The following is a 27,455-nucleotide window of genomic DNA, read 5'->3' as shown; positions in this document are numbered from 1 at the left end:
ATATTTTTCCCAATGCTCATGGCTTCGTTTACGTTTGCTAAATGCGCGCCTTGTCTTTTTCTTTAAGCAGCGAATATAATTAGTGTAATATTCTGGGTCCGGATTTTTCTTAAATATTTTAGAAGGTACACATTTTACTAATGCTTCGAAAATTATACACTTAAATTTATGCCACACATTTTCCATATTTCCTTCAGTCCTTAGAAAGTCATCATGCTTTTGTCGTAGAAACGTTTGTAATTCATGGACATCGGTTTTGTTAAAATTCCAGACAGACAGTGGACTGGACCTCGGATTTACTGTGTTTTCCCAGAAGATTTCTAACAAGACGCTATTGTGATCACTTATTTTATGAAGACTTTCAGAGTTGACAAAGAGAGAGACAGGTCTTAGTAGGTAAACATCTAAGAGGGCATTGTCACGCGTCGGACCATTTACTACCTGCGTGAAATCTTTACGCCAGATCAATTCATTAACAAGGGTCTGTGCATCTGAATTTGTACCTGAAATCCCGTTCCAGTTAATTTTCGGGAGGTTTAGATCCCCAGCAATTACTACGTTTCGGTCTTCTGATACTGTATTAAGATATTCATTTAGTTTGTGCAAAGTTAAATTGTTTAATTCACTGGGTGGTCTGTAACATGCTATTACATCTAAGGTTTCCCGCCCATTTCTTATCTGAACATTCAATATTTCAACTTCCTCATGTATCCACAGAAGATTGCTACTTATTTCTACCTTAGCACAAACGAAAACTCCCCCTCCCTTTTCACTTCTATCCTTTCTGAAGACTATAATCAGACCTAAAAATTTCCGAGTCATTTATGTCTTCCCTAAGCCATGATTCCGTCCCAATTATTACATCTGGATTATAAACATCGACCAAGTTCCAAAACGGAATAAGTTTATTTCTAATACTTCGGCAATTAACCTGCAGTAGTCTTAGTAGGCCTGTCCTTACTTGAACATTCTGAATCCCCGTGGCACCTCGCCGTCACTGCAGGTCTACGCTGCCCGGGGATAGGTCTTCGACCGCACCGCCCACTGATAGTCCCTCGACCCCTCCTCCCGCTGGTAGACTCACACCACCGCTGACCACGGGTAGTCCCACGCCCCCGCCGTCGGCTGATGGTCCTTTGGTGCCGCTGCCAGCTGATGGATCCTCGATCTCGCCGCGCCATGTTGTAGTAACTACCCGCGCGAAGAGGGATCCCATGTCTGCAGCCCCCCTCCGATTTAGGTGGATTCCGTCTCTTCCTAAGCATCTGTCGTCTATCCAGGAATTTGGATCGACGAAACGCGCACCAAGACACTCCGCTACCCACTCGAAAGCTTTATTCACACGACCCACTTTTCTTCAGTTCACATCCCTCCGTCTGACGATTCCACTGATGACAATCCCAGCTGCCGGATATTTCTTCTTCGTTTCCATCACCAAGTCATATACATCTGCCATGATATAATCAACACCTCTTCGCAAATCGTTTGTTCCTACGTGAAGGACGATGTTTTTCGGTTCCCCTCGTTCCTGATTTTCGATCACGCTTTTCATTTCTTTCACTCTAATCCCAGGGTAACACTCTGTCGCCAGCTCCGATTGTAGATTCCCTACGTGTCGAATGATGGAGTCTCCGATGATAACACTTGCCGCACCATGCTTCTTCTTCTCCTCCCTCTCTTCGCCATTTTCCTTTTCCCGTCGCAACAACTTATTTTCGTCCTCCAGAAACTTGATCCGTTGCTCCGCCGTCTCTAGCTTCTCCCGTAGCTTCTTCACCTCGTTCCGAAGACCGATGAGCTCCCTGTTGCCTGCCTCGTTCCCGCAGTCCTTGCACAGCCACGTTTCTTCTACTATCTGTTCCCTCTTGATCTTCTGACAAGTCAGATGGAACCACTTCTCGCACTGGTTGCACAGCACGCCTACTCGTAGGTTCTTTCTACAGCTGCCACACTTGACACTGATCACCCTGTTGTCGCTTGCAGGTCCTGGATTCAGTTCGATACCACCAATAATTAGTAGTATCGCGATCACTATGTGAAAGAAGAGACACTCAGCCAGACCTGCCAAAGCTGTCCCTTTCACGCTCCGCTGCATCCTTGACCTGGCCGCCCAGCCGCCTATCCTTGCCCGGTACAGCTCCAACTCACAGCCCATTGTTCTAATCTTTTCTCCGCTGCGAAAAATACGTCCTTCCTCTCCACCGGCCTGAAGAAGACTGACGATTAGGTTAGTTTAGCAAAATGTAAAAGATTTTCTTTGACCATAAACTCAGAGATGGTGATTTGAGATTTGAAAGTATGAAAAACATTATATCTTTTTATTCAAATGACACTTTAATGTAAATCTGTAGTGTAATATAATGCCTAGATATGTTGTTCCATTTTTCTTTATAATAGATTCATTAAAAATCTTTAATTCAAAGGGAACTTCAGGATGTCTTCTAGTAAAAATTACAATGAGCTCTTAGGTGTATTTATTTTTATCTTCCAGTTTTGGAGCCATGATTCTATTTTACATAACTTTGTATTTTAGTGTAAGCTTCTTGGATATCCCAATTAAAGTGTTGTCTGCAAACTGTGCAAAATGGTAATTTTCTTATTGATGGAAGTCTGTTTTGAGATAATACTGCTCCTTGAGGCACTATGGTTCTTCAGACGAGTACTGGCCATTTACTTTAATCTTAAATTGTCTGTTAGGAAGTTTTTCAGAATGTGAACCATACAGATTTGATATTACTTTCATTATTAGACCTTGAGTGCATACACGTACAGTGTCAAATGCCTTTTCAATGTCCGAAAAGATGCATACAATGTGCATTTCCTATACTGTGGTAGATTTTACATACAAGTTTTCAAATGCGATATATATTTGATGAGTTGTACTATGATAATGCCCTGAAATGGAATTGTTCATTTGGTACGGTAAAATGAAGTGAATCCGATCATTTGTACATTTTTCAGTAATGATGAATGTGCGCATTTGACTATAACAATAATTGCGCAGCTGATTTTTGTTTTTCATACATCTTGATTACAAAACTTTTAACACTGTATCACTTCGGAATATGTATGATAAGACTTTCTTGTGTTAAATTCCATCGTACCTGGTTTACATGTTTCGACCTATTATGGGTTATCATCAGAACTCAGGAGGAGGATGACCTGTAATAGGTCGAAACATGTAAACCAGGTACAATAGAATTTAACACAAGAAAGTCATATAATACATATTCCGTTTGTTTTTTGTTCATAAGTAATTGATCTACAACAATGGTCAGCTACAGAGCGCTAGGCCAACAGATTTTCTTTTAAAAATAAGTTCATAATGTGTGCTGCATTTGTGGTGCTTGAGCTAACTTCTCCTTTTGTCAAATTGGTATGTCATGATATTTTTACTTTCTAAGAATGTTCTTAAGTACTAGTTTTAATTTGCATGTGCATAGCTTATGTCACTTTAATGCTACTTTTCACTAAAAGTCGGCCTAGGTAACATAGTCTGTATAGCACTGGCCTTCTGTGCTCGAGATTGCGGATTCGATCAGGGCCCAGGTCGATGGTATTTAAGTGTTTTTAAGTGCGACAGGCTCATGTCAGTAGATTTACTGGAATGTAAAAGAACTCCTATGGGACAAAATCCCGGCACATCGGTGACGCTGATAAAACTTCTACAGTTGCGAGCGTCATTAAATAAACCATAATTTATTTTTCAGTAAACACAATAGTACAATTTTGTGGTGTGATTCTGATCATGCAGTATACAACAAACAGAGTCTTTCAAAACAGGTACAGTATGAATTCCCAATCTAATACCTTGTCTGGATTCAGGAAGGCAGTAGTTGTTCCCTTCTGTACCAATAAAATCATTGCCCAGATTCCTGAAGAAGAAGAAGGAGAAGAAGAAGAAGAAGACAAAGGTGACAATAAATCAGGAGAACGGTCTTGGGACAGCATCATTTCAAATGCAACTGAAAAAGGCTCGTTTTCATGAATCAACAAATAAAACAACTTGTCGAGCAAAATGCTCCAGGCAAAGGAAGTGTAGTAAGAGACAGTTGGAAGTGATGATGACAGTGCTGACGACGGACAATCTCTCAGGATTCAGTTGTGGCAGAGCAGGGAAGGCGTGACACGTATTATGTTTTCAACAACATTAATGATCATGACCTTGAGTAGCAAATCACACTGTTTGAAAATTTATATCACTGGAGCTAGTTTAAGGTAAGAATTATACGCCATGTAATGTCAATTGTGTATTTGTACAGAATATATGTTTAGTGAATCAATGAGGAGATACTTTCTTACGTTTCTAATACATATTGTATGAGATTAAAAGTTAAACTGTACTAAAATCTGATGTATTTCACTTACACACATTTTAAAATACAAAATAGTGATTGGTTTCAGCCATTGGCAGTCTGAATCCGATAGAATACGGTAGGGAAAATAAATATGTGATCGGATTCATCCCAACTTGTGAGGTGAAACTGATCAACGTGAGGTGAAACTGATCAACAAGTAAGTTTTTAAAATTGTATTAAATTATAATTAAAAACTAAATGAAATTATGGACTGAAACTAAATTCAAATTGATGTTATACTGTAACAATTTTATTTGTTACATATCTACAAAAGACTGAAATTTTTTATTGGATTCACACCACTTTGCGGTATATTGAAATCATGAACTGATAATTTTGTTAAGATTAACTCACTCAAGAAATAATTTTGTTAAGATTAACTCACTCAAGAATTTTATTTACAGTGAATAATTTCAAGGAAAAATTTTTTCGTGGCCGGGTATCGATCCCGGGGCCCTTTGCTTAGTGTGCAAACGCTCTTCTGACTGAGCTACCCCAGGAACTATACATGATACCGTCACAATTTTTCCTTTTGTATCCACACGACTCAAATGAGCTGACAAGACGCCAGAACTCAACTATGAGTGCACACAAATACTGTGTGACTTAAATTGTGGCTTTCTGTTAACGTACCTCCAGTAACGAATGTATTATACAAATCTCGGAAAGATAAAATAGAAGAAGTGATAAGAGCATGTCAGTAGAATGATTGTTGTGATAGAAGCTTGAACTATCTCCCAGAGAAGGAAAACAAAACCAGATGGATTGAGCGGCTGTAATATAATATAATACTTGGAGCAAATTGGTTTAATCCTTTGGTTCCTGATAGGCCATAATAGGATTGTTTTGTCTATTAGTAGAGACTGTATCTGGTGTTCTTGGTGTTGGTTCTGAATTGGTGGGTTGTGTAAAAATATATACACAGACAGAACCTGAAATCTATTATTTGTTGTTATTACTGTCATTTGCTGAAGCACCATATGTTTTCAGTGGCTTTTTTGGTGGTACATAGTCCCTGGCCATATTATATTAGACGTATGTTAATTTTCCACAAATATTTGACTTCTACGGTCCAAATTTATTACATACCTTATTATTGAAAGGAGTTTATTAATGTTATGGTACTATTATTGTAGCCAAGAAACACATTTTATAACGTGTCATTGTTGTGATAATAATTATGTCTTTGAACAAGCACTGAGTTGCCTCTGTGATAATAATCAGGGCAATCTTGCTTTCAGTGTGTGCTAGTCACTTTTAGTTTTACTGTTTATTTGTGAACTGATACTTCTAATTATACCTTTCCTGCATTCAAACAGTTGTTTAGAGTGTAAAATATTCATTGTGTAATAAACGTGATGAGTTTTGTCAGTAAAACAAGTGATTGGAGCGGTAAAAGCCATGCTTGAGGGATTTCTCGAAGATTGACTTGTTGGAATTTTCTGTGAGACAAATCGAGAGAAAAATTGACTTTGGTGAGGAATTAGCCTCTCAAAAGAAGAAAGTGTGACTGAGAACCAATATTTACACCCAGATTGGAATGAAATTGAAAATCTAAAGCAATAGCATGGAGGAATGGACTTCAAGGCCTGAAGGCCCATTTGTGTTAACTAGTGTTATGGTTTCAAAACATCTCGTGTAGTGAATTTCTGGAAATCAGTAAATTTAATTACAGGCTCTTTTTCTTTGTCTACTCTTACACTGAATTACATAATTCTCCATTTTATTTCAGATTTGTTTTCATGATTAGTCAACATTTGAAATCTTAGGAAACAAATCACAGTTTATGCAAAGACACCATGGTGAAAAATATCAGACCGATTCTGTAATGTGTTCTGTTGGACTGTTGCCGTAGCAAGGGCACTGGGTCTGTGCGGCAGGATCACTCCGAGGAGGTGTTGAACAGGTTGCTGTCCCATTTAAGGGAATGGTTAACCCTTTGATACTGTCGTATTATAAAAGTCTTTTTCTAGGAAGAATATATTCCTCTGCTGCTTTGGCCTGGAAATTCGCCACATATCAATCTGATTGATATTGTTTGGTAGCTCTTGCAGAAAGAAGTGGCTAAGGAAATGATAACAAAATTTTGACTCATTGAGAATATTACTGACATCTTCTATCATCACCACTGACAAAAGAAAGAGTACATACAAGCTTTAATGTTTGATTTCTTTTCTATGTCAGTACTTATCATGAATTTCTGGATTTGTAGAAATCTCCATTTCTATGTGAGGTAATGAAATTATTGGATGTTATGGACTTGAACAAACTATGATATTGGAGAAGATATTACATGCTTAAGGTTAATGTCGTATACAGCACTCGCACCAAACTAAAAATAATGTTAACTATAACAACTTATTTATAAATAGTTATATAATAATGTATTTATAGTCATTGCAGAATATTAAATACACTGTATGCACTCAATTAATATTAATATAATTGTAACAAAACACTATTTAAAAATGGCACCATCAAATAGGCCTATCACCATTCATCGACAAACATAGATCATGGTTGTTGATACAGTGCACGGACAACTATAGACGACTTTTTCACACTGCCATCTGCATAACAGCTAGCTCCTCATAATGCCGTGAGGATTGTTAAAAGTCCACAAGGCCAGGGAGGAGGACTGACTCAGTGAGTCGAGCTGAATTTTGTGGTGTTCGACATAGTACTTCATTATCTCTGCTCAAATGCAACCACTGCTCTATTAATTGTTATTGTAACGTAGATTCAACATCTACACATTACTCCAAAGGAAGGTGAAGTGATAAAAATGAATGTACTTTAACATAATAATTGCTAATAATTTTGTATTACTAAATCGTCCACTAACAGGGTGAGTCCTCAGTGTTGTGGATTCCGATTTTGTTGAACATTTATCAAGTCAATCTGGATAGATGGGAAAAAGAATATGTACTGTTGAATGGGTATTAATTTTCAAGATTTTAGCTTTGAAAATTTCTTCTACACCTTGTAAAGTCTTTAAAGGATCTACAGCTCAAAGGACATACATACGTTTATATAAATATACAAGGTCTGATCAAAAAGTTTAAAGATTTTTTTAACATAAAAAGAAATCGTGTGGTTACAAGATTCCAGTACCTCTCCTCATACAGATCTACCAGCATTCCTGCCACATTTCAAAGCACCTTTGGAAGTCAATTTCCTGAAGGCTATTTAGTTTCCTTGTCACATTCCCTTGAATGGCAGCAGTGCCATCGAACATATTACCTTTCAGCTTCATTTTTGGTCGGGGAATCAAAAAAAAATTACTGGAGCCAAATCTGGCAAATAGGGTGGGGTAATACATGGATTTTTTTTTTCAGCCAGATATTCTTGGAAGAAGAAGGCATAATGGGCTGGTGTATTGTCATGGTGGAGGATCCAACACTCATTTTGAAAGAGCTCAGGATGCTGTCTTCACACTGTGTCTTGCAGACACATCAAAACTTCTTTGTAGAAGTATTGGTTAATCGTTCGGCTACTGGGAACAAATTCGAAATGTACCACATCTCTAATGCAAAGAAAATAATCTACGTTGTTTTGGCATTTGACTTGTCTCACTTTCTTAGGCCGAGGAGAATTTTGTGACTTTAATTGTATGGATTGAGCTTCATTTTTCCGAGCCATATCTCATCACAGGTTATGATGCGTGTCAAAAATTTTCTGTTCATTTCAGCGAGATTTTTCAGTTCTTCGCTCACTTAAGTGTGCTAGAGCTTTTGGTCCTTGGACAAACTCACTGCACCATGTTTGCAACGACACCTCTCATGTTCAAATCCTTGAAAAGTTCAAAGCCTGAAAAGTTCCGTACGATATACGAGGGCTATTAATAAAGTAACTTCCATTTATTTTTTACGAACCTGTGAATGACGTTACAGAATTGGGTTACAATACGTTTGAAAGTATACACTCTAGTTTATTTTTCCACATAGTTTCCAGTCACATTGAGACACTTGTCGTAGCGTTTGACGAGCTTTGAAATTCCGCAATCGTAGAATTTGGCTGCCTGCGACTGAACCTACGACGCTGGTTTTCAACTCTTCGTCATCGTCAAAGCAATTCGAGCCAAGCCACGTCTTCATGTGCATGAAGAGATGGTAATCGCTGGGCGCCAAATCTGGGCTATAGGGAGGGTGATCCAATACTTCCCAGTTGAACTCTTGCAGTTTGGTCGCGTTGTATGCGGCCGGGCATTGTCATGCAGGAAAATCACCCCAGAGCTCAACATGCCCGACGTTTGTTTTGAATGGCGCTTTTCAAGTTTGTTAGTATGTTCAGTAATGCTCAGCGTTAATTGTGGCATTCCTCTCCAAGAACTCCACTAGCAAAATTCCTTTTCTGTCCCAGAAGACAGTTGCCGTGAGTTTTCTCGTGGAAAATGTTTGACGACACTTTGTGCTTTTTTTTTCTGGGAGTGAGTATGGCTCCATTGCATTGATTGAAGCTTTGTTTCTGCATTCACATACCGCACCCAAGTCTCATCTCCTGTCACAATCTGATCGAGAAAAGCATCACCTTCTCTTTCCTAACGCTCAAGAAAGAACAGAGCTGCTCCCATCCGCTGAGCCTTTAGTTCCTCAGAAAGAAGTTTAAGCACCCATCTGGCAGAAAGTTTCTGGTAGCCCAAATCTTCGGTAATCACTTTGTACATAACATTACGATTAATCTGTGGAAAATCCTCACTAAGCTCCGATATGGTGAACCTGTGGCTTGCTGTAACCCTTTTGTCAACCAAACAAATCAGATCTGCATTCACGATACTCGGTCGACCACTTCTCTCTTCATCATGGACATTGGTTCGCCAATTTTTGAACATACGGCACCATTGTCTTACACCACCTTCACTCATTACGTCTGGCTCATAAACTTCACAAAGTTGGCAATGGATTTCACTAGCTTTACAGTTTTTGGCCACAAGAAATCTTATTACAGAACGTACCTCACACCTGGCGGGACTTGCGATTGCAGCACACATTTTGACAGCACGTGGCTCAGAGAGGAACAAAGACACGACCTTGACTCTACCGCTGCTCGACACGTACTGCTTGAAGGTACACTCTATCGCAAGAGCGGCGCCACTGTCTCTGTTGTTACGCACGCTATATGAAAATGGAAGTTACTTTATGAATAGCCCTTGTATTTAAGTCTTCAGCAAGCTCCTGGATAAGTCAGTCGTCGATCATTGAGAATAATTCCGCGCAGCTGTTGAATTTTTCGTCCGTACAAGATGTCGAGGGTCATCTTCAGCTGATTCCCGATCTTCTCTAAACTGATTGTACCACATGTAAATGTTTGCACGTCTCAAGCAATATTCACCAATGCACTCTCTTTGCTCCTTGTTCATGTGACAATGGTCTTGCAACTGACTGACGACGAAAGATTGCAGCCAATCTGTTTGCCCTGGGGCAGTTAGCTTGTTACCATCTCAAAACTTCTTGATCAGACCTCATGTATCTGTTATTATTCATGCTCTTATTGTTAACTGATATGCATAGATTTGATAATATTTGGGCCACTGGATGCGAAGTTACCATGTCTTGCTGTTGAAAGCAATTTAATACCTCCCCAAGAATACGGGTTTAAGGGACATGTTTCCACAAGTTTAGAAAGACCCTTATTCAATTATCAGAACCAAAAGAAAAAGTTATTCGAAATTACATATTTATATAATCCGTGATGCAATCACAGCCAAATAATCGTCAACTTTTGTACTGACCTCCAACAGGCCAATTCTAGGGCTCTATCAAGACTAAATATAATCGTCCGCCATTTTGGTTCTTGTTGCCGGTTGCTATTTGCTGCATTGTTAAACGTTATCATGTCGTAGCTCCTGTGAGAGTCGATCAATTGCACTGTAATTTTTAGGATTCATAGATAAATGTCTAAAGAAAGCATAGCAAAAAAATTCGAAATCAAAATCTGTTTTGGAAAGTGTAAAAAAAAAAAAAAAACACTAGCTTCGAAGTCATCTGTTCAAAATAGACATCGACATCCTCAAAAGTTGGTAAACGGTTAACTTTTTTATTTTTTACTGTAGATGGAGGGCCAAAGGAGAGAAAAGTGGTTGATATTCAGAATTTGTACTAGGCTCCAAGTTACAATGGAGCATTTTTGCCTGGTGGACTTCCGTGTGCAGAGTGATTAAACTGTGCATTCTCACAGAAATCATCGCACTGATTTCAGATTTGTTTTCAAAATGTTTCCGTTGCTTAAGGCTTTCGAGTTAATCGTAAATTTTTAATTTTTAATTAAAATACTTTATTACATGTAAATAACATTATGCTGTAAACACTTCGGTATTCAGAAAAATGAAAGAAATGTCATAGTAGTCTACTGGTATTACTATTATATGGAACGTATGGGCGAATCCAGAAATGCATATAGAGTGTTAGTTGGGAGGCCGGAGGGAAAAAGGCCTTTGGGGAGGCCGAGACGTAGATGGGAAGATAATGTTGAAATGGATTTGAGGGAGGTGGGATATGATGATAGAGACTGGATTGATCTTGCTCAGGATAGGGACCAATGGGCTTATGTGAGGGCGGCAATGAATCTTCAGGTTCCTTAAAAGCCAAGCTGTCTTTCATTTTTCTGCTGTAGCACAACAGCCATTCCACTGCAACCCATCAAGATTTGATATTGCTATCTCCTATTGTTTTTACTTTTATGTATTTATTTATTTATTTTTAATTTTTCGGACACATCTAACTCTAAAATAAATTTGATCCGTGTATATGTTTTTTTCTATAAATCTAGTTTCAGCAGATATTAAATTGCGAAATTAAACAAAAAATCGTTTGTACCAATTCCTTGGATCTATCTATTTCCGGTTCTAATCATTCATATTATTTAGTTTTGGCTCAGGGTAAAAATATATTCATTACTATGGAGTTTATAGGCAGTAGAACTATGGAAATATGAGTCCATTTATTAACGTAAAATGCAATAGGCCTATATGCACTGAATAATGTTATTCCCAGATGTACTCTTGGGTCGTCATAAATTTTGAGGTAGACGTAATAATATAGGCCTACTAATATTACATACTAAACTTGGTAAAATTTTAATGCATGAAATGCCGAGGATAAGGCTTCAGGTATTATGTAATTTTAAACAAATGCGTAATTAAATTTGTATTGTTGTGCATCTTGCCCATGAAAGAAAGACTGAAATGAAACCTTTATATATCTCAAATAACGTGGCAAAATATTAATAGGAGCAAAAATAACGCATATTACTCTAATGTTATTCTGAGTGTTAGAAAAGTATAATCCATTTCGATAAAACAACTCATTTTCACCAAAAATGTGCAATAGAACCTTGACGCTCTCAGCCCACGAAACAGCGCAGAGATTTCTGTAAGAAGGAACTGTCTGTCCTTTCTTCTTTAAAAGACAAAAATTAAGTCTTCAGTCCTCCACAAAGCAAAAACGCTTCTTTGCTTAACTCGCCGTAATTCGGAAACCAGTAAAGATTTTGAGTGGCAGCCACTTTAAAAGTATTTTCCTTTCTTCCTAAACATTCCTCTTGCTTTGGCCCCACATCTAAAGTGAAAAATAAAAAAAGTTTGTCACTTTTCAACTTCTGAGGGTGTCAAAGTTTTATTTTTTTTTTTTTTGAATGGATCACTTCGACGTTATTTTTTTTCTCACTTTGCAAAAAAAGATATTTTAATTAGAATTTTTTCTGTGCTTAGACATTTATGTATGAATTCTAAAAATTGCAGTGTGATTGATTGACTATTATAAGAGCTACGACTTGATAATGTTCAACGGTACGGTGAAGATCATTTTCGTCTGCTTGCTGCAAACGACAACGAAGGAACCAAAATGGTAGACGACAGAAATAAAAGAATTGACAAAAACATAAAAATGTAGGGAAAGAAAAAATGGAGGAGCAAATAAAAAAAGAGGCATCATGATTACTGTCTAGCACCTTATCCACTAGGCTGCAGAAATCCTTCGAATTATATAAACAACTCGCTGGATGTGGAAGAAAATTCAAAAGCTGAAATCTTGAAAATTAACGTCCATTCTACAGGATTTTCCAGTGCATATTATTTTTCCACCCATCGACATTGACCTTACGAAAGTTCAGCAAAATCTGTGTCCAGAACATTGTGGACTCTCCCTTAACCCGAAAAATTACAATTACAATTATTTTCATATATTTAATGAGTTCTATAACAACAGTAAGTTCGTAATGATAGTGAAAGGCATTTAAAATTGTTGTACATTGTTTAGACTTGCCGGGAGAATGTCCTCCACTTCAGTAGCGGGTGTCGCATGAAGAAGGCAGCACGTCGATCTCGGAAGGGCAGCTTGGATGACATAGAGCCGATGATCACTTCGACTCCTCTGCACCACGTGAAGAACTCCGTGAAGGACACTCTCGTAGCAGTGACCAAGTTAAGTGAAGAGACGAAGGAAAACTGGCAGAGTACAGTGTTGCCAGATGTGGCCGATGTTTCTCTGTTCAGCTCGGTGTACTCGTGCCCACCCACAGATAGCGATCACCTGGGCCTCACCCTGGGCTCACCGCCTGACCTCACTTGCCTGTTGGAGGAAGAGGCTAAACGAGCCACTGATCTGTTGTCTCTTCACTGCAACTATCCTGATGTGTGCGAGGGCACCACCGACTCGTATTATGAGGAGCCGGCCCCCAACCCTTCCACAGGAGAACCAGGTACAGGAATTCTTTATGAAATAATGAATGTAAGTTTTATTGTATGAATTGTGCTCTTATCTTTTGCTGAGTATTCAGTAATCTTCTGCATGCGTAAACATGAAAGTTTTAAATAATTTTTTCCCAGATTATTTATCTAAAACAACTTCAAATTGTAGGTCGTCACCCTCATTGTATTGGGTAACTCGCTGTTTATGTAATGTCCAGGATATGAAGTGGCTTCTGTTCACCATTTTACTGACTGCCTGTTCTCTGACTAATGCCAAACAAACAAAACAGAAAGTTTTTGAGAGGATGTGCTTCGTAATATGCAGGGTGGAAGGTAGGGTAGTACATTAATTGACAGGAGCCATAGAACTCATTATTTAGAGTAAGTTTTGTCAAATAAAACAAATTCTAGGACTTATGGATAGTGAGATAATTACAAGTGTTTCGAAAGCTCTGATGGCAATTGCAAGATATCTCAATGCCGCATAAGTAGTACCCCACACCCCACAACTTGAAGGGTAGCGACTTGAAGGGGGTGGGTTAAGTTCAACTACCTTTCACCGTGTATCTTGCAGCAGGTGAGGGGAGAATGGCAGCAAACAAATGTACTGAGCTTCGGTGCAATACTTCGCGAGCTAATCTGGGGATAAATCTTCGCACAAAAATTACCTATGTAAACTCTGGATAGGGATGTAACTGTTATTTGTTTAGTTTGTGTAATTTAATGTCAGAAAATGTAAATTAATAACCCGAATGAACAAAATAGCTCGTGTCCAGGCGCAGTTCAACAATGAATGCAGAATTATCAACTTACAATGCAATACATTAAAAATTCAATACTAAGTATGGCGTAATAATTTTAATGTAAGCAAGAAATACGTACAGCAATAACAAGAAATGACGTGAAAATCAGGAAATTATGTCCAAATTAGTGAAAACACTTGGGATTGAAATTTCATTTACAGTTAATGAAAAAATAAAACTGATGTAACTTTGTGAACAAGATGTAATTAACATTACAGTTTGTTGTTTTACGAATCACTAATTCTGAGTGTTAATAATGAAATAAAGAGTAATAAACTCTGTAAACCACATTCGAGTCACATCTTACTGGTACTGTTCAAAATGTCCACCATCAGCGTGCGTGCAGCTTTCACATCTTCTAGTCCAATTATGACGAACTCTGGCCAGCAGTTCTTCACTGTTCCAAATTTCTTCTGCGGCCTGGATCATGTCTAAGTACTCACGATTTGTGAACTCTGGCATCTCGTAGTTTTGAAATAAACTAAACTGTATCACTATACGTCCAACTGCACACTAATGCAATGTAAACATCACAACAGCTGATCAGTTGTGAGTACTAGGCAAACTGTCTGCTGTCTGGACAGCAATGCCAGATTTTTAGACCTTCTGTACGTGATTCGACAATCAATGTTTTCAATGTTTCTTCAATTAATTCGAAATCTATGAATTTTCTAATTAAAATACTGATGCAACGTGAACATAATAAATGTTCTCTTCGTTGTTATACAAGAAATTGAACGCCATTTTAAACAGTATTCGTAAAATTCGCGATCGAAATGTCGACATAAAAGTATTATTTCTTCAAAAACCTCGCAAAAACGAGCAAAATGGTATTATACTTTTTTGTTCGTTATATTTCAAGGAATCACATCCTACCTTACCTTCCACCCTGTATAACCTATAAAATTGTTGGCTAACGTGCCGTAACTAAACGTTTTTTATTCTGCATGCTGTGGGTGCATACTCAGCATCACGAACATTAAAGCCTGTTACACCCTGATCAGAGGACAGACTGCAGCAGTCTCGGACCTGCATAATCAACCTGTCGATATTTTATACAATATATTTTTTTTCTAATGAAGATACTTGACTGTTCGTCATTCATCCATATGAAGCCAATAAAATTGTGTAGACCAATTTACCAATAGGTTTCTTACCAATAGGTTTCTTGCCCATGGTGCGCTGTAGGAGACTGGTCTACACTACACCCATGATGAGATGAGATAGAGATTTATTGGTATTCTATAGGAGAACTGGAGCTTCCAGTGAAAATCTCTATGTTACCTGAACCACATCATAAATCGGGGGTACTCTGGGGATCGAACCAAGGTCCATAGGTTCATAAGTTCAGTGCTCTAGCAACTAGACCACCATAGCAGCCTTGTCTAATAAAGCAGTGATGTGCATAACTCTCGCTCGAGGCACTTGTACACAGCTGCAAGTTGGTCTTCACATACAGTCCTCATAAACTTCTATATAGCAGCAAGTGAGTCTTCACATACAGCCTCATAAACTTCTATATAGCAGCAAGTGAGTCTTCACATACAGCCTTCATAAACTTCTATATAGCAGCAAGTTGGTCTTCACGTACAGCCCTCATAAACTTCTATGTAGCAGCAAGTTGGTCTTCACATACAGCCCTCATAAACTTCTATATAGCAGCAAGTTGATCTTCACATACAGCCCTCATAAACTTCTATATAGCAGCAAGTTGGTCTTCACGTACAGCCCTCATAAACTTCTATATAGCAGCAAGTTCATCTTCACATACAGCCTCATAAACTTCTATATAGCAGCAAGTTGGTCTTCACATACAGCCCTCATAAACTTCTATATAGCAGCAAGTTGGTCTTCACATACAGCCTCATAAACTTCTATATAGCAGCAAGTTGGTCTTCACGTACAGCCCTCATAAACTTCTATATAGCAGCAAGTTGGTCTTCACGTACAGCCCTCATAAACTTCTATATAGCAGCAAGTTGGTCTTCACGTACAGCCCTCATAAACTTCTATATAGCAGCAAGTGAGTCTTCACATACAGCCCTCATAAACTTCTATATAGCAGCAAGTGAGTCGTCACATACAGCCTCATAAGCTTCTATATAGCACCAAGTGAGTCTTCACATACAGCCCTCATAAGCTTCTATATAGCAGCAAGTGAGTCTTCACATACAGCCTCATAAGCTTCTATATAGCACCAAGTGAGTCTTCACGTACAGCCTCATAAGCTTCTATATAGCAGAAAGTGAGTCTTCACATTCAGCCTCATAAGCTTCTATATAGCAGCAAGTGAGTCTTCACATTCAGCCTCATAAGCTTCTATATAGCAGAAAGTGAGTCTTCACATTCAGCCTCATAAGCTTCTATATAGCAGAAAGTGAGTCTTCACATACAGCCTCATAAGCTTCTATATAGCAGCAAGTGAGTCTTCACATTACAGCCTCATAAGCTTCTATATAGCAGAAAGTGAGTCTTCACATTCAGCCTCATAAGCTTCTATATAGCAGCAAGTGAGTCTTCACATACAGCCTCATAAGCTTCTATATAGCAGCAAGTGAGTCTTCACATACAGCCCTCATAAGCTTCTATATAGCAGCAAGTGAGTCTTCACATACAGCCTCATAAGCTTCTACATAGCAGCAAGTGAGTCTTCACATACAGCCTCATAAGCTTCTACATAGCAGCAAGTGAGTCTTCACATACAGCCTTCATAAACTTCTATATAGCAGCAAGTGAGTCTTCACATACAGCCTCATAAGCTTCTATATAGCAGCAAGTGAGTCTTCACATACAGCCTCATAAGCTTCTACATAGCAGCAAGTGAGTCTTCACATACAGCCTTCATAAACTTCTATATAGCAGCAAGTGAGTCTTCACATACAGCCTTCATAAACTTCTATATAGCAGCAAGTGAGTCTTCACATACAGCCTCATAAACTTCTATATAGCAGCAAGTGAGTCTTCACATACAGCCTCATAAGCTTCTACATAGCAGCAAGTGAGTCTTCACATACAGCCTTCATAAACTTCTATATAGCAGCAAGTGAGTCTTCACATACAGCCTCATAAGCTTCTACATAGCAGCAAGTGAGTCTTCACATACAGCCTCATAAGCTTCTATATAGCAGCAAGTGAGTCTTCACATTACAGCCTCATAAGCTTCTATATAGCAGCAAGTGAGTCTTCACATACAGCCTCATAAGCTTCTATATAGCAGCAAGTGAGTCTTCACATTACAGCCTCATAAGCTTCTATATAGCAGAAAGTGAGTCTTCACATTCAGCCTCATAAGCTTCTATATAGCAGCAAGTGAGTCTTCACATACAGCCTCATAAGCTTCTATATAGCAGCAAGTGAGTCTTCACATACAGCCCTCATAAGCTTCTATATAGCAGCAAGTGAGTCTTCACATACAGCCTCATAAGCTTCTACATAGCAGCAAGTGAGTCTTCACATACAGCCTCATAAGCTTCTACATAGCAGCAAGTGAGTCTTCACATACAGCCTTCATAAACTTCTATATAGCAGCAAGTGAGTCTTCACATACAGCCTCATAAGCTTCTATATAGCAGCAAGTGAGTCTTCACATACAGCCTCATAAGCTTCTACATAGCAGCAAGTGAGTCTTCACATACAGCCTTCATAAACTTCTATATAGCAGCAAGTGAGTCTTCACATACAGCCTTCATAAACTTCTATATAGCAGCAAGTGAGTCTTCACATACAGCCTCATAAACTTCTATATAGCAGCAAGTGAGTCTTCACATACAGCCTCATAAGCTTCTACATAGCAGCAAGTGAGTCTTCACATACAGCCTTCATAAACTTCTATATAGCAGCAAGTGAGTCTTCACATACAGCCTCATAAGCTTCTACATAGCAGCAAGTGAGTCTTCACATACAGCCTCATAAGCTTCTATATAGCAGCAAGTGAGTCTTCACATTACAGCCTCATAAGCTTCTATATAGCAGCAAGTGAGTCTTCACATACAGCCTCATAAGCTTCTATATAGCAGCAAGTGAGTCTTCACATTACAGCCTCATAAGCTTCTATATAGCAGCAAGTGAGTCTTCACATACAGCCTCATAAGCTTCTATATAGCAGCAAGTGAGTCTTCACATTACAGCCTCATAAGCTTCTATATAGCAGCAAGTGAGTCTTCACATACAGCCTCATAAGCTTCTATATAGCAGCAAGTGAGTCTTCACATTACAGCCTCATAAGCTTCTATATAGCAGCAAGTGAGTCTTCACATACAGCCTCATAAGCTTCTATATAGCAGCAAGTGAGTCTTCACATACAGCCTCATAAGCTTCTATATAGCAGCAAGTGAGTCTTCACATTACAGCCTCATAAGCTTCTATATAGCAGCAAGTGACTCTTCACATTACAGCCTCATAAGCTTCTATATAGCAGCAAGTGAGTCTTCACATACAGCCTCATAAGCTTCTATATAGCAGCAAGTGAGTCTTCACATACAGCCTCATAAGCTTCTATATAGCAGCAAGTGAGTCTTCACATACAGCCTCATAAGCTTCTATATAGCAGCAAGTGAGTCTTCACATTACAGCCCCATAAGCTTCTATATAGCAGCAAGTGAGTCTTCACATACAGCCTCATAAGCTTCTATATAGCAGCAAGTGAGTCTTCACATACAGCCCTCATAAACTTCTATATAGCAGCAAGTGAGTCTTCACATACGCCTCATAAACTTCTACATAGCAGCAAGTGAGTCTTCACATACAGCCTCATAAGCTTCTATATAGCAGCAAGTGAGTCTTCACATACAGCCTTCATAAACTTCTATATAGCAGCAAGTGAGTCTTCACGTACAGCCTTCATAAACTTCTATATAGCAGCAAGTTGGTCTTCACATACAGCCTCATAAGCTTCTATATAGCAGCAAGTGAGTCTTCACATACAGCCTTCATAAACTTCTATATAGCAGCAAGTTGGTCTTCACGTACAGCCCTCATAAACTTCTATGTAGCAGCAAGTTGGTCTTCACATACAGCCCTCATAAACTTCTATATAGCAGCAAGTTGATCTTCACATACAGCCCTCATAAACTTCTATATAGCAGCAAGTTGGTCTTCACGTACAGCCCTCATAAACTTCTATATAGCAGCAAGTTCATCTTCACATACAGCCTCATAAACTTCTATATAGCAGCAAGTTGGTCTTCACATACAGCCCTCATAAACTTCTATATAGCAGCAAGTTGGTCTTCACATACAGCCTCATAAACTTCTATATAGCAGCAAGTTGGTCTTCACGTACAGCCCTCATAAACTTCTATATAGCAGCAAGTTGGTCTTCACGTACAGCCCTCATAAACTTCTATATAGCAGCAAGTTGGTCTTCACGTACAGCCCTCATAAACTTCTATATAGCAGCAAGTGAGTCTTCACATACAGCCCTCATAAACTTCTATATAGCAGCAAGTGAGTCGTCACATACAGCCCTCATAAGCTTCTATATAGCAGCAAGTGAGTCTTCACATACAGCCTCATAAGCTTCTATATAGCAGCAAGTGAGTCTTCACATACAGCCCTCATAAGCTTCTATATAGCAGCAAGTGAGTCTTCACATACAGCCTCATAAGCTTCTATATAGCAGCAAGTGAGTCTTCACATTACAGCCTCATAAGCTTCTATATAGCAGCAAGTGAGTCTTCACATACAGCCTCATAAGCTTCTATATAGCAGCAAGTGAGTCTTCACATACAGCCTCATAAGCTTCTATATAGCAGCAAGTGAGTCTTCACATTACAGCCTCATAAGCTTCTATATAGCAGCAAGTTGATCTTCACATACAGCCTCATAAGCTTCTATATAGCAGCAAGTGAGTCTTCACATACAGCCTCATAAGCTTCTATATAGCAGCAAGTGAGTCGTCACATACAGCCCTCATAAGCTTCTATATAGCAGCAAGTGAGTCTTCACATACAGCCTCATAAGCTTCTATATAGCAGCAAGTGAGTCTTCACATACAGCCCTCATAAGCTTCTATATAGCAGCAAGTGAGTCTTCACATACAGCCTCATAAGCTTCTATATAGCAGCAAGTGAGTCTTCACATACAGCCTCATAAGCTTCTATATAGCAGCAAGTGAGTCTTCACATACAGCCTCATAAGCTTCTATATAGCAGCAAGTGAGTCTTCACATACAGCCCTCATAAGCTTCTATATAGCAGCAAGTGAGTCTTCACATACAGCCTCATAAGCTTCTATATAGCAGCAAGTGAGTCTTCACATACAGCCCTCATAAGCTTCTATATAGCAGCAAGTGAGTCTTCACATACAGCCTCATAAGCTTCTATATAGCAGCAAGTGAGTCTTCACATTACAGCCTCATAAGCTTCTATATAGCAGCAAGTGAGTCTTCACATACAGCCTCATAAGCTTCTATATAGCAGCAAGTGAGTCTTCACATACAGCCTCATAAGCTTCTACATAGCAGCAAGTGAGTCTTCACATACAGCCTCATAAGCTTCTATATAGCAGCAAGTGAGTCTTCACATTACAGCCTCATAAGCTTCTATATAGCAGCAAGTGAGTCTTCACATACAGCCTCATAAGCTTCTATATAGCAGCAAGTGAGTCTTCACATTACAGCCTCATAAGCTTCTATATAGCAGCAAGTTGGTCTTCACGTACAGCCCTCATAAACTTCTATATAGCAGCAAGTTGGTCTTCACGTACAGCCCTCATAAACTTCTATATAGCAGCAAGTGAGTCGTCACATACAGCCCTCATAAGCTTCTATATAGCAGCAAGTGAGTCTTCACATACAGCCTCATAAGCTTCTATATAGCAGCAAGTGAGTCTTCACATACAGCCTCATAAGCTTCTATATAGCAGCAAGTGAGTCTTCACATACAGCCCTCATAAGCTTCTATATAGCAGCAAGTGAGTCTTCACATACAGCCTCATAAGCTTCTATATAGCAGCAAGTGAGTCTTCACATACAGCCTCATAAGCTTCTATATAGCAGCAAGTGAGTCTTCACATACAGCCCTCATAAGCTTCTATATAGCAGCAAGTGAGTCTTCACATACAGCCTCATAAGCTTCTATATAGCAGCAAGTGAGTCTTCACATACAGCCTCATAAGCTTCTATATAGCAGCAAGTGAGTCTTCACATACAGCCTCATAAGCTTCTATATAGCAGCAAGTGAGTCTTCACATACAGCCTCATAAGCTTCTATATAGCAGCAAGTGAGTCTTCACATACAGCCCTCATAAACTTCTATATAGCAGCAAGTGAGTCTTCACATACGCCTCATAAACTTCTACATAGCAGCAAGTGAGTCTTCACATACAGCCTCATAAGCTTCTATATAGCAGCAAGTGAGTCTTCACATACAGCCTCATAAACTTCTACATAGCAGCAAGTTGGTCTTCACATACAGCCTCATAAACTTCTACATAGCAGCAAGTGAGTCTTCACATACAGCCTCATAAACTTCTACATAGCAGCAAGTTGGTCTTCACATACAGCCTCATAAACTTCTACATAGCAGCAAGTTGATCTTCACATACAGCCCTCATAAACTTCTATATAGCAGCAAGTTGGTCTTCACATACAGCCCTCATAAACTTCTATACAGCTGCAAATTGGTCTTCACGTACAGTGCTCATAAACTTCTATACAGCTGCAAATTGGTCTTCATGTACAGTGCTCATAAACTTGTACACAGTTGCAAGATGATGTTCACATACAGCACTCTTTAAGTTGCTGTTATGATTCGTAATCTCGAACCCATACTCTTGTTTTAATTTGAAACATGCTTGCTCATTTATATATCACTGATCTTGAATTAGGTTTTGCAACTAATTTCATTAAATTAAATATGTAGGAAGTTGTTTACATGGAGACACTTGTATATGCTGTAATTTCATGACATCTTTTATACTTTTCTTCAGTGCTATTAATTTGAATGCTACAGAAGTAGATGTTACTACTGATCTAAGAAAATAAGAAAAGAAGAAGGAAATAATTCTGAACTAGGACAGGAATAAAGAGAAGATCGCATTTAGGATGTTATTGAAAGAGATAGGTATGTATTTGTAGAAGATCCCCAAAGTTATCATAATAATTTAAGAATGACTTGGTACATTCAGTTTTTTATTATTTATAAAGTAGGGGTTATTTAAATCCCGCAAACATATTTGTACTGCATATAAATCAAGACACATAATAATTTCTTCACTCCCCCACATCATTTTGTAAATCAATCTACGAACCATAACGTGTTTAACCTAGAAATGTCTCGAAATTACAAGTTTCGTTTCACGAAAAGTTGGAAGCAGCCAAAACTTTCTAGTGTCGTAATTCAGTGTCACCACTACATTTCATGCATGCACATTCAAATAAAAATCAATTGTGAAACCTAGTGTCCTTGTGTAAACTGGCCTATACAAAATTAAACATTTCACATTGAAGGAAATTCCATGTATTTTACATTTCAGTCGATGAGACAATATCTAAGTTATATTATAATGTGTGGGCCAATAATGTCTGTTGAAAGATACTGCATTCGTTTTGTCCCTCTTCAGGTTGTTCGTATTGTGTATGAAAGATGATTTGGTATGTTTAGTTAAATATATTACATATAATTTTTATAGCCTGAAGAAATTTCGTTCATCTAAACTTCCTATTAGAGACAGATTTGTCACATGTTTTTATATATTTTACATTGCCAAAAAACAAATATTATCCTGCTCCTATAAATTAAAAATTGAATTTCCAATTATATTTTCGGAGTAAATTTTACATCATTTTCTAAACAGCTTTTAGGTCCTTCCTTGATGCGGTCTTATCTAAACAACATAGTCTTTGTAAATCCACCTTATTTTTACTTAACTCAGTTTTATACAAAGACCCAGTCATCAATGGTCCTGTAGGCCACTAAAGAGAATAATAGAATTTGCAAATGCAGTATTTTGTCTTCCCATAATTTTGCAGCTAACTTCTTTAACACTTTATACTGTGTATGGGTAGTGATGATGATGAAGGGAGAAGGGGAAACCCGGTGCCAGCACTTAGTCTACTGTCAACTAGCACCAAGGGGGCCACCAGGCTTAATGTTTCTGTCTGATTGATGAATCACTATCATATGCACTGTGAAGAGATTTGGGATTTAGCCCAGGCATATTTGTGCACAATCTAGTGATTAGAAGTTGTGCACCACCACCTCTCCTAGTCCCAAGGTAGAAATTGTCTGGAGGCAGACACGCTACCACAGAGCTAACTTGGCGGACCTTGTTAAAATTATGAAGTTCATCATCATGTGGTATACTGGAGAGCATGAGTGAAAACGCCGAACTGTATCAGATTGCTTATCATACTGAAGACTAGTAAATAATTAAGAAAACATGATGGTAGTGGCTATTATATAATTCTTACAAATACGTCAATTCTATTAGTAGAAACATAATAACTTTAGGGATTATATAGATGTGTAACACTTTAAAATAAGTGCACAATGCACAATATAAGCAGGTAGGCCTAATGGGAGTGGATCACGTTGATCAGACTACAGTACATTACAAAGCACGGACAGTATTGTTTGCTCAGAATGCATCGAGAACTCTGGCAGGTGCGGTGGTCACCATTGTTGCCATTTGATCGGAGACTTCCTCCAGAAGACATGTAAAGCTAGGAGCCTCTCCGTATTAGTTTGACTAACAAGATTTACTATGATGTACGATATTTCTGCATTACCATGGATTTGTTTGTTGAAAGATGTAGAGATGGCAGTGGCAGAGGAAGTGGTGGAGGCAGATGAGGATTGGGAACCGTTCGACCCGTACCTGTTCATCAAGCACCTGCCGCCCCAGACGCTGGAGATGAGGGCGCGGTGCCCTGCACTGCCTCTGAAGACCAGGAGCAGCCCCGAGTTCTCGTTGGTGCTGGACCTGGACGAGACGTTGGTGCACTGCAGCCTGCAGGAGCTGGAGGACGCGTCATTCAGCTTCCCGGTGCTCTTCCAGGACTGCAGCTACACCGTGTTTGTGAGGACTCGACCCTACTTCCGGGAGTTTCTGGAGAGAGTGTCCTGCATGTTCGAGGTGATTCTGTTTACTGCATCAAAGCGAGTGTATGCAGACAAGCTGCTGAATCTGCTGGATCCCTCCCGGCGCTGGATCAAATACCGCTTATTCCGGGAACACTGCGTCTGCGTGAATGGGAACTATATTAAGGATCTCTCCATACTGGGCCGAGATCTGTCGAGGACCATCATCATCGACAACTCACCACAAGCATTTGGATACCAGGTACGGTGCAGCATGTTCCCATTACTTACACATAAAGGAATGCAGTCGTCAAAAGGGAAAATAGGATGAAAATGCCGAAAAGGATATTCCTGGCTTCCTCGTGCAGTGACACTTGATTTTAATAGCAGTTTTAAGCATGTAGAAGATAGAAATAATTGTTGAGTGAAAATTGAATCTTTGTCCTGTTCTTATAAACTATAGCATAATGTGAGCATGAAGAATAGAATGTAAAATACCTCTGAAGCAAATTGGCGAGTTCCAAGTAGATGACAGGTGGAATGTACAGTCCTCAAAAGTGATCTAAGTTATTTGTGTATTGTATGTTGAATAAATCAATTCAGACTGCATATTCGTTGCTTTGTGCTCCTCCACAGCAGGGATGGGCATGTACTGGTTCGCAAACAGGAAGTGCTTTGAAACTTTGCTGCAATGCTGAGAGATGAAGCTGTGATTCACAGTGCTGGTCTCCACATATCGTACCATATAAATAAAAACAATTGAGGGGCTCAGAAACAAATGGGTATAAGAGCACTTCAGTTAGTTTTGAGAAAATGTGATTGAAAATGCTTAAGCTTTCGTAAATTCCTTGAAGTTTCAATTTTAATTTAATGAAACTTATTATTTCGCAGTGATATTAATTCGAGCTCAAAATTGAGAACAAAATCACTTTCCAATTTTTTTTTTAAATAGACTCCATCTGAAAGACTACAATGCCTGACAATACTACACCTGGACTGTTTAATTTTTTAAAAAATCATGTAGGTATTCCAAACATTTTTCCAACTACTTTCACCATACAAGTTTCATTGAATTGTTTTAGACATGGCCTGCATGCATTACAAGAGCTTGAACGATCTAAAAAGATAAAATGTAACACGTGTAATGTTCCTGTAATCTTGAAATTTGTGTTGAAATGATTGTTTCATTGTCTTTGAAAGTGCCATGACAATAATTCAGCTCAAATTGAGGGGTCAGGTGCAAAGGGGTACAAGTGACATCCAGGGTAAGCTAAAGCACAAACAAAGGGATATAGCTTTTATCCAGATCATACATTAAAATTAAAATTAAAACTTCACGGAATTTACGAAAGCTTGAACATATTCATTCACATTTTGTCAAAACTAACTAAAATACTCATGCTCCTTCAATTGTTCTGATTTGTACGGTACATAATGAGTGATGTTACAGCCCAGCTTTCGGTGTTGGAGGGAAGCAGTTCCGATTTGCGAACTGCCAAATACCCATCCATGATGTACAGTGTAAAAGTTTGACACAAATTTCCGTAAAATTAATATTTATTCTAAAGGCCGTACTGTACAGTCTAGGTGAAGAGCAACTGTGTGGCGAATAATTATGCAATTTCGATAGTGATTTCTTTTTACACTGTTGTGAACACAGCTTGTATTGTTGATTGCAGCTCGAGAATGGGATCCCCATTGAGAGTTGGTTTGTCGACCAGAATGATAATGAGCTTATGAAGCTGTTGCCTTTCCTGGAGGACCTTGTACAGATGGTAAGGATGCTAGTTATGGCCTAATAGTGCAGATGTTAAGTATGCTCATTAGGACGGCCCTCCTCTGGTTGGGGGGGGGGGTGATTCACTTGCTTGTGATCATGATAAAGTATATGTTCTGCTATTGGATAGTGACACACCCAGTGATGCTTGCGTGCAAAAGAAGGATGTTCCAATAAAAGATACTGAAGGTAAATTATCATCATCATCATCATTACGATCGTAAGCAAGTAAATCACCTTAATAGTGAATTAAATGTTTGATCTGCTATAACTGCGAAGTGTTTGCAAATAAACAAAAATGAGAAAGGAGTTTTGTGCTCTAAACCTACCTACGTACATCCTTACCAGTTGACTTTTCCTTTTGAATTACCCTGTATAATCTTAAGTTTCCTTACCGCATTCTTTATCGTTTATAGGAATTCAGGAGCAAAACCTGATTCTATAGACTTCAATATATTTTTAATAACACCAACAATATTGTTGTTTTCTTCAGAATGTTTTTGTAAGCGTCATCTGTGCAGGTAATAAATGTACCCTACATTGAGTCAATTGTTCTTTCCATCAATTTCTTGCACCACGATATACATTTGATTGAAATGTGTATTGTTTCAGAAAGAAGACGTCCGCCCGCACATCCGAGACAAATTCAAGCTGTTCAGTTTCCTTCCTCCGGATTAGAAGCAGCAGCGAGGCACAAGGCGAGTAGTGACACTAGATCAACAGATGTACATACCACGCTGTTCTGTAGCGCTCAAGACAGAAGAGATGCGAAAGGAAGAAATGTTGAAATGGATAAATATAATTTGAATTTATTCAACCAGTACACAAATTATTGTTTTTAAAGAAAGCAAATTATAGTACAAGAATTGGTGTTTGTAAATATATAGCATATAAATATATAGATATATATATATATGAAAGCACAGTGCTGGAGTATCGAGTGACACCCAGGCAGAAAGTGTCGCTCGACCCTCCTTTGTGCTTCAAGACTAAGATAGTTTAAGTACTAGGCTAGTTAAAGTCAAGTTCAAGTATACTTGTATTGGTATCCACTTGCTGTGCAAGTACATCGGAGAGGCCCAGTGCAGTGTGTGACTTTTGTTATTGTTAAGTTGCTTGAACTTGATGCCGCCGTGCTGTCTGTTACGTGAACCCTAGCAGTTGTATTGTTTGTTCTCCAGCTTGTCTCTCTAGTAATGTTATTGTGCCAGCTTAATTCACTCATCAGGAACCAGAAGCATTTTTCGTAAACCCTTCCACACAAAACACCACGAATTTCTATTTTTCCACATTAGAAGGAAATACATGAAAGTAGAATTATTCAATTTTGTCATCGATGAAATCCCTTCTTGAAAAGTAGTACAAATGATAAAGAATCTAATAGCATTTGATGGACACAGTTGCTCCACGGCCCTGGGTTTCTTTAGTTGTGCAGATGCAAGAGTATTTTGTAACATTGTGTACATCGCTTCTCCTTTCTTTACTTGTTTTTTACATAGACATATTTTTTTATTTGTTATAATTTTAATGTCTCTGAACCACTTTATGATTTATTCAGTTGTAATGAACAGAACTGACATTCACGTCTCGTGTGTGCTTTGATTTCAATCCCACCTATGTGCAGGCAGGAATCCATACGGATATTAGTAATGTAATGTAGCCTTCGGCTCACTCGGTCCTTGGTCTCCTGCCTGCACGAGCATTGTGTAGCTTCAAGATCAGAGTGGTTTCTATAAGTGCAATATTACATTCAACATGTTTTTTAAGAACTTCTTTCTTGATATTCTAAAAAAGCTGTATCGCAATTGA

At 38.7% G+C, this 27,455-nt stretch overlaps 1 protein-coding gene across 8 annotated transcripts in view; it reads left to right on the top strand.

The window, feature by feature from the left end:
- LOC138706798 (CTD small phosphatase-like protein 2) overlaps window positions 1–27,455 on the top strand; it is a 75,252-nt gene extending 47,797 nt beyond the window's left edge. For 7 of the 8 annotated variants that reach the window (XM_069836514.1, XM_069836513.1, XM_069836512.1 and 4 more), the window contains 4 exons: window positions 12,614–13,055; window positions 23,599–24,131; window positions 25,549–25,644; window positions 26,259–27,455. In XM_069836514.1, coding sequence (XP_069692615.1) covers window positions 12,614–13,055; window positions 23,599–24,131; window positions 25,549–25,644; window positions 26,259–26,324 — 1,137 coding nt within the window. In that variant the 3' untranslated portion in view covers window positions 26,325–27,455. The remainder of the gene's footprint in view (window positions 1–12,613; window positions 13,056–23,598; window positions 24,132–25,548; window positions 25,645–26,258) is intronic. The other variant, XM_069836509.1, reaches the window with a different exon arrangement.

This window comes from Periplaneta americana, chromosome 9 (assembly GCF_040183065.1).
Source record: "Periplaneta americana isolate PAMFEO1 chromosome 9, P.americana_PAMFEO1_priV1, whole genome shotgun sequence".
NCBI classification, from domain to species: Eukaryota; Metazoa; Arthropoda; class Insecta; order Blattodea; family Blattidae; genus Periplaneta; species Periplaneta americana.
This window is presented reverse-complemented; position numbering and strand designations above follow the sequence as displayed.